This window comes from Melanotaenia boesemani, chromosome 11 (assembly GCF_017639745.1).
Source record: "Melanotaenia boesemani isolate fMelBoe1 chromosome 11, fMelBoe1.pri, whole genome shotgun sequence".
NCBI classification, from domain to species: Eukaryota; Metazoa; Chordata; class Actinopteri; order Atheriniformes; family Melanotaeniidae; genus Melanotaenia; species Melanotaenia boesemani.
In genome coordinates, this window is record NC_055692.1 from 95,466 (window position 1) to 105,614 (window position 10,149).

Here is a 10,149-nt window from a genome sequence, read left to right on the forward strand (position 1 = left end):
CCAAATGACATGGCTCCCACAGCCAGACAGTTCCCAGTCAAACAGCTTGCAGTCACACAGGTCCCAGCCAGGCAGTTCCCAGTCAGAAATTTCCAGCCAAACAGCCCCCAGTTACAGTTAGGCAGTTCCCAGTCAGACAATTCCCAGTCGGAAAGCTCCCAGTCAGACAGTTCCCAATACGAAAGTTCCAGTCAAACAGCTCCCATTCCGAATCAAACAGCTCCCAGTCAGGCAGTTCCCAGTCAGAAAGTTCCAGTTAAACGGCTCCCAGTCACACACTTCCCAATCAGAAAGTTCCCAGTCAGAAAGTTCCAAGTCAAACAGCTCCAAGTCCCAGTCAGGCAGTTCCCAGTCAAACAGCTCCTAGTCAGGCAGTTCCCAGTCAAACAGCTCCTAGTCAGGCAGTTCCCAGCCAGGCAGTCCCCAGTCAGACAGCTCCCAGTCACACAGTTCCCAGCCAGGCAGTTCCCAGTCAGAAAATTTCCAGTTAGGCAGTTCCCAGTCAAATAGCTCCCAGTCGGGCAGTTTCCAGTCAGAAAGTTCCAGTTAAATGGCTCCCAGTCACACAGTTCCCCGCCAGGCAGTTCCCAGTCAAGCAGTCCAGAGTCAGACAATTTCCAGTCAGGCAGTTCCCCGCCAGGCAGTTCCCCAGTCAATCAGTTCCCAGTCAAACAGTTTCCAGTCAGCCAGTTCCCAGTCAGCCAGTTCCCTGTCAGAAAGTTTCCTACCAGGCAGTCCCCAGTCAGACAGTTTCCAGTCAGGCAGTTCCCAGTCAAACAGCTCCCAGTCAGGCAGTTCCCAGTCAGAAAGTTCCAGTTAAATGACTCCTAGTCACACAGTTCCCAGCCAGGCAGTTCCCAATTAGGCAGTCCCCAGTCAGACAGTTTCCAGTCAGGCAGTTCCAGTTAAACGGCTCCCAGTCACACACTTCCCAATCAGAAAGTTCCCAGTCAGAAAGTTCCAAGTCAAACAGCTCCAAGTCCCAGTCAGGCAGTCCCCAGTCAGACAGCTCCCAGTCAAACAGCTCCTAGTCAGGCAGTTCCCAGCCAGGCAGTCCCCAGTCAGACAGCTCCCAGTCACACAGTTCCCAGCCAGGCAGTTCCCAGTCAGAAAATTTCCAGTTAGGCAGTTCCCAGTCAGACAGCTCCCAGTCAAATAGCTCCCAGTCGGGCAGTTTCCAGTCAGAAAGTTCCAGTTAAACGACTCCCAGTCATACAGTTCCCCGCCAGGCAGTTCCCAGTCAAACAGTTTCCAGTCAGCCAGTTCCCAGTCAGAAAGTTTCCTACCAAGCAGTCCCCAGTCAGACAGTTTCCAGTCAGGCAGTTCCCAGTCAAACAGCTCCCAGTCAGGCAGATCCCAGTCAGAAAGTTCCAGTTAAACGGCTCCCAGTCACACACTTCCCAATCAGAAAGTTCCCAGTCAGAAAGTTCCAAGTCAAACAGCTCCAAGTCCCAGTCAGGCAGTTCCCAGTCAGACAGCTCCCAGTCAGGCAGTTCCCAGTCAGACAGCTCCCAGTCAAACAGCTCCTAGTCAGGCAGTTCCCAGCCAGGCAGTCCCCAGTCAGACAGCTCCCAGTCACACAGTTCCCAGCTAGGCAGTTCCCAGTCAGAAAATTTCCAGTTAGGCAGTTCCCAGTCAGGCAGTTCCCAGTCAGACAGCTCCCAGTCAAATAGCTCCCAGCCAGGCAGTTTCCAGTCAGAAAGTTTCCAATCAGGCAGGTCCAAGTCAAGTAGTTCCTAGTCAGGCAGTTCTGAGTCAGAAAGTTTCCATTTAGGCAGTTCCCAGTCAGAAGGTTCCAAGTCATACAGCTCCCAGTCAAACAGCTCCCAGTCCCAGTCAGACAGTTCCCAGTTAGGCAGTTCCCAGTCAGAAAGGTCCCAGTCAGGCTGTTCCCAGTCAGAAAGTTCCAGTTAAATGGCTCCCAGTCACACAGATCCCAGCCAGGCAGTTCCCAGTCAGACAGTACCCAGTCAGAAAATTTCCAGTTAGGCAGTTCCCAGTCAGGCAGCTCCCAGTTAGAAAGCTCCCAGTCAAACAGTTCCCAGTCAAACAGCTCCCAGTCAGGCAGTTCCCAGTCAGACTGCTCCCAGCCAGGCAGTTCCCAGCCAGGCAGTTCCCAGTCAGAAAGTTTCCAATCAGGCAGGTCCAAGTCAAGTAGCTCCTAGTCAGGCAGTTCTGAGTCAGAAAGTTTCCATTTAGGCAGTTCCAAGTCAGAAGGTTCCAAGTCATACAGCTCCCAGTCAGGCAGTTCCCAGTCAGAAAGTTCCAGTTAAACGACTCCTAGTCACACAGTTCCCAGCCAGGCAGTTCCCAATCAGGCAGTCCCCAGTCAGACAGTTTCCAGTCAGGCAGTTCCAGTTAAACGGCTCCCAGTCATACACTTCCCAATCAGAAAGTTCCCAGTCAGAAAGTTCCAAGTCAAACAGCTCCAAGTCCCAGTCAGGCAGTCCCCAGTCAGACAGCTCCCAGTCAAACAGTTCCCAGCCAGGCAGTTCCCAGTCAGAAAATTTCCAGTTAGGCAGTTCCCAGTTAGGCAGTTCCCAGTCAGACAGCTCCCAGTCAAATAGCTCCCAGTCGGGCAGTTTCCAGTCAGAAAGTTCCAGTTAAACGACTCCCAGTCATACAGTTCCCCGCCAGGCAGTTCCCAGTCAAACAGTTTCCAGTCAGCCAGTTCCCAGTCAGAAAGTTTCCTACCAAGCAGTCCCCAGTCAGACAGTTTCCAGTCAGGCAGTTCCCAGTCAAACAGCTCCCAGTCAGGCAGATCCCAGTCAGAAAGTTCCAGTTAAACGGCTCCCAGTCACACACTTCCCAATCAGAAAGTTCCCAGTCAGAAAGTTCCAAGTCAAACAGCTCCAAGTCCCAGTCAGGCAGTTCCCAGTCAGACAGCTCCCAGTCAGGCAGTTCCCAGTCAGACAGCTCCCAGTCAAACAGCTCCTAGTCAGGCAGTTCCCAGCCAGGCAGTCCCCAGTCAGACAGCTCCCAGTCACACAGTTCCCAGCTAGGCAGTTCCCAGTCAGAAAATTTCCAGTTAGGCAGTTCCCAGTCAGGCAGTTCCCAGTCAGACAGCTCCCAGTCAAATAGCTCCCAGCCAGGCAGTTTCCAGTCAGAAAGTTTCCAATCAGGCAGGTCCAAGTCAAGTAGTTCCTAGTCAGGCAGTTCTGAGTCAGAAAGTTTCCATTTAGACAGTTCCCAGTCAGAAGGTTCCAAGTCATACAGCTCCCAGTCAAACAGCTCCCAGTCCCAGTCAGACAGTTCCCAGTTAGGCAGTTCCCAGTCAGAAAGGTCCCAGTCAGGCTGTTCCCAGTCAGAAAGTTCCAGTTAAATGGCTCCCAGTCACACAGATCCCAGCCAGGCAGTTCCCAGTCAGACAGTACCCAGTCAGAAAATTTCCAGTTAGGCAGTTCCCAGTCAGGCAGCTCCCAGTTAGAAAGCTCCCAGTCAAACAGTTCCCAGTCAAACAGCTCCCAGTCAGGCAGTTCCCAGTCAGACTGCTCCCAGCCAGGCAGTTCCCAGTCAGAAAGTTTCCAATCAGGCAGGTCCAAGTCAAGTAGCTCCTAGTCAGGCAGTTCTGAGTCAGAAAGTTTCCATTTAGGCAGTTCCAAGTCAGAAGGTTCCAAGTCATACAGCTCCCAGTCAGGCAGTTCCCAGTCAGAAAGTTCCAGTTAAACGACTCCTAGTCACACAGTTCCCAGCCAGGCAGTTCCCAATCAGGCAGCTCCCAGTTAGGCAGTTCCCAGTCAGGCAGTTCCAGTTAAACGGCTCCCAGTCGCACACTTCCCAATCAGAAAGTTCCCAGTCAGAAAGTTCCAAGTCAAACAGCTCCAAGTCCCAGTCAGGCAGTTTCCAGTCAGGCAGTTCCCAGTCAAACAGCTCCCAGTTAGGCAGTTCCCAGTCAGGCAGTTCCAGTTAAACGGCTCCCAGTCACACACTTCCCAATCAGAAAGTTCCCAGTCAGAAAGTTCCAAGACAAACAGCTCCAAGTCCCAGTCAGGCAGTTCCCAGTCAGACAGCTCCCAATCAAACAGCTCCTAGTCAGGCAGTTCCCAGCCAGGCAGTCCCCCGTCAGACAGCTCCCAGTCACACAGTTCCCAGCTAGGCAGTTCCAAGTCAGAAAATTTCCAGTTAGGCAGTTCCCAGTCAGGCAGTTCCCAGTCAGAAAGTTCCAGTTAAACGACTCCTAGTCACACAGTTCCCCGCCAGGCAGTCCCCAGTCAGGCAGTTCCCAGTCACACAGTTCCCAGCCAGGCAGTTCCCAGTCAGAAAATTTCCAGTTAGGCAGTTCCCAGTCAGGCAGTTCCCAGTCAGACAGCTCCCAGTCAAATAGCTCCTAGTCAGGCAGTTCCCCGCCAGGCAGTCCCCAGTCAAGACAGCTCCCAGTCACACAGTTCCCAGCCAGGCAGTTCCCAATCAGGCAGTCCCCAGTCAGGCAGTTCCCAGTCAGAAAGTTCCAGTCAGCCAGTTCCCTGTCAGAAAGTTTCCTGCCAGGCAGTCCCCAGTCAGACAGTTTCCAGTCAGGCATTTCCCAGTCAAACAGCTCCCAGTCAGGCAGTTCCCAGTCAGAAAGTTCCAGTTAAACGACTGCTAGTCACACAGTTCCCAGCCAGGCAGTTCCCAATCAGGCAGTCCCCAGTCAGGCAGTTCCCAGTCAAACAGCTCCCAGTCCCAGTCAGGCAGTTCCCAGTCAGACAGCTCCCAGTCGAACAGCTCCTAGTCAGGCAGTTCCCAGTCAGAAAGTTCCAGTTAAACGGCTCCCAGTCACACAGTTCCCCGCCAGACAGTTCCCAGTCAAGCAGTCCCGAGTCAGACAATTTCCAGTCAGCCAGTTCCCTGTCAGAAAGTTTCCTACCAGGCAGTCCCCAGTCAGACAGTTTCCAGTCAGGCAGTTCCCAGTCAAACAGCTCCCAGTCAGGCAGTTCCCAGTCAGAAAGTTCCAATTAAACGACTCCTAGTCACACACTTCCCAGCCAGGCAGTCCCCAGTCAGACAGTTTCCAGTCAGGCAGTTCCCAGTCAAACAGCTCCCAGTCAGAAAGTTCCAGTTAAACGGCTCCCAGTCACACACTTCCCAATCAGAAAGTTCCCAATCAGAAAGTTCCCAGTCAGAAAGTTCCAAGTCAAACAGCTCCAAGTCCCAGTCAGGCAGTTCCCAGTCAGACAGCTCCCAGTCAAACAGCTCCTAGTCAGGCAGTTCCCAGTCAGAAAGTTCCCAGCCAGTCAGTTCCCATCAGAAAGTTAGGTAGTACCTGCCTGCAGCACCACAGGAGTAACGTCTGTCTCCTCCCTAGCAGCAACTGTCCTCCTCTTCATTAGTTTACATCATCACCTCGGTTCAGTGTTCTGGTAGATTCTCTGATGTTTAATTAAGTTTGTTGTCTTCACATCAATCTGCATCGCTGCTGTTTGTGGAGCTGGAATATCTCCAGCCATTGCTCCGTGTGGGACTGATCACTGAGCAGCGGATGAACCGCTGCAGAGACCCGATGCTGCATCTTTTTCTCATTTGCCTACAGGCAGAAGAAGTAGTTCCCTACTAACCCTGTAAGTTCAGTTATATAAATGCTGGTATAGGATGAATAGATATTTCACCATTGATCCGCACATCACTGCTATTTATTCTTCTCAGATAGACCATATCGTAGGCCCATTCCCTCTTATTTAATTTTTGTTTTGGGAAATCTTCCCGAACCTCCTGATTAGCCGCCATTGTTCTTGATGTGTGTTTCTGCGTGAGAAGTCACTCAAATGCGTGAGTCTCACGGCCGATGCTGAGAGCTGGCAGCCCTGCAGTTCTGGTTCGGGTCTAACCCTTAACCCTCTGCTGACTTACTCTGACAGGAATCTGGTTCATCCTGGAGGATGAGGAGGATGAACGTTCACGCGCTGCGTCTCAACCTGGAATAGACAACCAAGCACGAAAGGAAACGAACCTGTTTTTATTTATTATCAAGCTCATCTCTTTACCGTTGTCATAGTGTATTTAACTTCTTAATATTTTCATAACAAACTCGGGCAATCCAGTTAAGCCAAACTAATATTTTTTATATATTCCCCTTTTGTTTTACCTCTTTCTGCTTCTGCGGATTAAAGTTTTAACTTCAGCGCCGGAAATGCCGCAAACAGACTCTAACTGACGTAGAAGTGCCGTGAAGCCTGGGTTTACGGCAGCGTGTGTATGTGGGACTGACTCGGAACAAAAGAAGTTCGTTTATGTTTCGGGTTTTCTGGTTCTGGTTCTTCTCGGACCCACCTATTCTACCCGTTAGGAAGTGACGTAACCATCTCTTTACTTTGTTTTCGGGGGCTCGTCCACGACACGTGGGGGGTGCGCGCACACTCCGTGAAGATGACGAAGCGGCCGAACATTCTTCTAACAGGTGATGTTTCTGACCGGGTTCAGTTACAGGATCAGATCAGAAAAAGAATCTGATCCCAGCCCCACGCGACCCGAGCTTCCTGTCAGCTGATTCTTCAGAGATCTTCATCATCATCATAATCAGACCTCATCAGAACTCCTCTGTTGATCCACAGGAACTCCTGGAGTAGGAAAAACCACTTTGGGGAAGGAGCTGGCCAAGCGGACCGGACTGACCTTTGTGAACGTTGGCGATATGGCGGAGGAAGGTGAGCTAACCTTCACCCTCCTCCTCCTCCGGTTGGTTATGGATCGTGTTTTATTAAATCAGAGGATTTGTGTCCTCAGGTCAGCTGTATGACGGCTACGATGAAGAGTACCAGTGTCCGGTTCTGGACGAGGACCGGGTGAGTTTCAGTTTGATCTGGTCTGTGAAAACTTCATGGTCCACCAGATTTAGACCTGAAGACACATTCATATGAAGAAATTTAAACAGAGATGGAACGATGTGGGAATAATGCTGGAATGATGTGGGAATGACGTGCTTCTCCTGGATCCTGCAGGTGGTGGATGAGCTGGAGGAGAAGATGGAGGGTGGTGGTGTGATTGTTGACTATCACGGCTGTGACCTTTTTCCGGAGCGCTGGTTCCACATTGTTTTCGTCCTCCGGACGGACAACACTCTGCTGTACACCCGGTTGGAGAACAGGTAAACAGACCAATCCTGAGGTTCTCCAGCACTAGTTACCATGGTAACTCAGGTGGACAGAACAGTTTTTGGTCCAGATGAAGCTTTCCCAGAAAGGGGTGCATCTATACCGTTCCAGTGAACATGCTGGAGCATCAGCGTCAGGGCCGTAGTATGGCAATCATTACTCAGCCTCCTTGCTTCCTTCAGAGAAACCTTCCCTTCCTGTTTCTTCACTTTCATCTTCCATCTCTCTCTCTGCTACAAGGACAGAACCAGACACCCTAGACAGATGATGTCAACCTGTGTGTAGAATGACAGAAAGCAGAAGGGAAGCTGCTAGATGGAAATGTTACTGAGCTTCTTCACCTGAACCCGGTGCAGATGATTGTAAACTGAAAAACTGCCTCCATCAGCTTCACATCCTCAGCCTTATCGGGACGCGACGATGGACCTGCTGCTGGCTCTGAAACTGGGATCCATGTGGTTCAGGATGTTAACAATACTGATGTTATAATGATAAAGTCGTACTGAAATGTTCAGGCTACACCAGCAGGATGCTGTCTGTGGTACCGTCTGTTCATCTGTCTTGTAACATGCAGGCTGGACAGCTGATTCATGCCACTGCCTGAGTGAATGAAGTAAGTTCGTAATTATTACGAGACAGACCTTTTCCCCCTTTTCCAGGTTATATATTTTTATAAAGGTATTAAATCTGACTCTAAAGCACCGGCTTCCTGACTAACTTATTCATGGATTATAAAGCTGGACATTTCTCTTCTTTATTCATTTAAAAATGATGGCAGATCATTTGTTCTCAACAGACTTCGGGGTCTGATGCAGTTTTTCAGATCACTGAATGACAGCAGCATCTTCGCAATCCTGTAATTACAATGAACCCTTGATTCAAAACCCAGCGTTGTGAAGGTGTTTACCCCTTCCTGATTTCTTTATTTCTTGCATGTTTGTCACACTTAAATGTTTCAGATCAAACAAAAATAAATATTACTCAAAGACAACACAAGTAAAACTTATGCAGTCTTTAAATGCAGTTTTTTATTATTAAGGGAAAAAGCTCTAACCCTGCATGGCCCCGCATGGACCCGTGATGCCTCTCAGCCTGCCACCTGTCTGGGCCGCCCTCAGCAGCAGCATTCAGGTGTCTGCGACAACTTTCTGTGGAGGAGTTTCCACGCATCACTGCAGAACTGCTGTCACGCCACAGCACCTCAGTAGGATTCAGGTCAGGACTTTGACTAGGCCCCTCCAGAGTCTTCATGTTGTGTTCCTTCAGCCAATCAGAGGAGGACTTGCTGGTGTGTTTGGGATCGTCGTCCTGCTCTGAACCCGAGTTAGTTTCAGCTTCAGGTCATGAACAGATGGCTGGACCCTCTCCTTCAGGACTGTCTGGTAGAAGCAGAATTCATGCTTCCATTTATCACAGCAAGTCTGAAGCAGCAGAGCAGGCCCAGACCATCACACTACCACCACAGTGTTCCACTGCTGGTATGATGCTCTTCTTCTGAAATGCCGTCTTACTTTTACTCCAGGTGTAATGGCACACACCTTCCAGAAAGTTCAGCTGTTATCTCGTCAGAGTATTTCCCAGAAGTCTTGGGGGTCATCCACATGTTTTCTGGCTAACTGGAGGCGAGTCTTAATGTTCTTTTTGTCCAGCTGTGGTTTTCTTCTTGGACCTCTGCCATGGCGGGCATGTTTGTCCAGTCTCTTCCTGATGGTGGATCATGACTATAGACCCTAACTGAGGTCAGTAGCTTGCTGGATGTCGCTGTGGGGTCTTTTGTGACCTCCTGGTTCGCCACAGTTCCATGTTTTGGGCTTTCTGTGGTTCGCTGGAGTCCTGAAAGCTTTAGAAACGTGGAGTGTCAGATCCTATGAAATCCGTTTTCATTTTTCCCATATTCTGTTTTTTTTTTTTTTTTTTTTTTGGGTTTTTGTTTTTTGAGAATTCAGTTTTTAGGATCTTAAACTAATTTAACTCCAAGACTGCGTAAAAAGTAATGAAAGATAGACAATTTATTCAGTTATAACCTAAAACGTTAATGTTTTCACTTTTAAACACGTTAAAGGCAAAAACATGGCTCTAGTTTTTCTTTTGTCCAGCAGAACAGTTATTTTTTAGTCACATCAAACTTATTTCAGCATGAACAAAAAAGGTTTAGGTTTATTTAAAGATTTAAACTTTATGGAAACACGGCGTGTGTTACAACACTTGTGTGAACGTGGCAGCGGTGTGGTGGACGGCTGCTGGTGTGACGCTGTCATCAGGTCGTATCTCATCCGTGTCTCGGTTGTTCAGATGGAGGGAAAAGTTGCTGTTTGCAGCTGTTTAGAAGATCAGTGGTTTCAGACTCCACTTCCTGTGTGGATGGACGTCCAAACCATGAACACCTGTAGCAGAACCACCGGACCTCGTCCTGTTCAGGACCTCAGGCTGAACAGAGGTAGCACAGAGTTGTGTGTGCATGAACTCTTGAACTGTGTGTCTGCTGTTTGACTAACAGGGGCTACACAGGAAAGAAGCTGCAGGACAACGTGCAGTGTGAGATCTTCCAGACCATCTACGAGGAGGCCATGGAGGCCTACAGCCAGGAGATCGTCCACCAGCTGCCCAGCAACACACCCGAAGACCTGGAGAGGAACCTGGAGCAGATGGTGCAGTGGACTGAACAGTGGATGAAGGACCATAACTAGAACCTGAATCATTGCATCTGTAGTGTTCCAGATGTTTTCTTCATGTCTCACAAAGTGGACAGTGACCACTTCCTTTCCAGACCAGACCACCTCAGAAATCAGATCTACAGGCAGTGTTTGAACCCCCGTTTCCAGCAACCAACTAACAAATGTAAAAAACTTTGTTCTGTTCAGAGAAAATAAAATAATTTTAAGTTTCATGTTGTTCTGATTGAAATAGACAAAGAAAACTTGTGGGAACAAACATTAGAGAATCTGTGGTTAGTTGGAGGTTAGAGGACTGGAGCTGGTTGGCAAAAGTAGACTTCAAAACCTCACTGGTCTGACGTGTATACAGAATATATGCATATATATATATATATATATATATATATATATGTGTGTGTGTATACACA

The 10,149-nt window shown here is 49.2% G+C and overlaps 2 protein-coding genes across 2 annotated transcripts in view; one reads left to right on the plus strand and one right to left on the minus strand.

Moving 5' to 3' along the window:
- rad17 (RAD17 checkpoint clamp loader component) overlaps positions 1-6,176 on the minus strand; it is a 96,753-nt gene extending 90,577 nt beyond the window's left edge. Inside the window, exons 1-2 of the mRNA XM_041998643.1 lie at positions 6,062-6,176; positions 5,827-5,891 (exon numbers count right to left, since the gene is read on the minus strand). Of these exons, the coding sequence (XP_041854577.1) occupies positions 5,827-5,847 (21 nt within the window). The 5' untranslated portion in view covers positions 5,848-5,891; positions 6,062-6,176. The remainder of the gene's footprint in view (positions 1-5,826; positions 5,892-6,061) is intronic.
- Positions 6,077-9,949, plus strand: ak6 (adenylate kinase 6). Its single transcript, XM_041998644.1, has 5 exons — positions 6,077-6,373; positions 6,528-6,620; positions 6,700-6,758; positions 6,915-7,060; positions 9,565-9,949. The coding sequence occupies exons 1-5, from the start codon at positions 6,343-6,345 to the stop codon at positions 9,752-9,754; spliced, it is 519 nt and encodes a 172-aa protein (XP_041854578.1). The 5' UTR covers positions 6,077-6,342; the 3' UTR covers positions 9,755-9,949.
- Positions 9,950-10,149: the final 200 nt, after the last annotated feature.

Bases quoted from the DNA above. Each gene is read 5' to 3' on its own strand.
- ak6 (XM_041998644.1), top strand. From the start codon at position 6,343: ATGACGAAGCGGCCGAACATTCTTCTAACAG. The intron at 6,621-6,699 runs GTGAGCTAACCT...TTGTGTCCTCAG, and splicing joins TGGCGATATGGCGGAGGAAG to GTCAGCTGTATGACGGCTAC. The intron at 6,759-6,914 runs GTGAGTTTCAGT...TGGATCCTGCAG, and splicing joins CGGTTCTGGACGAGGACCGG to GTGGTGGATGAGCTGGAGGA.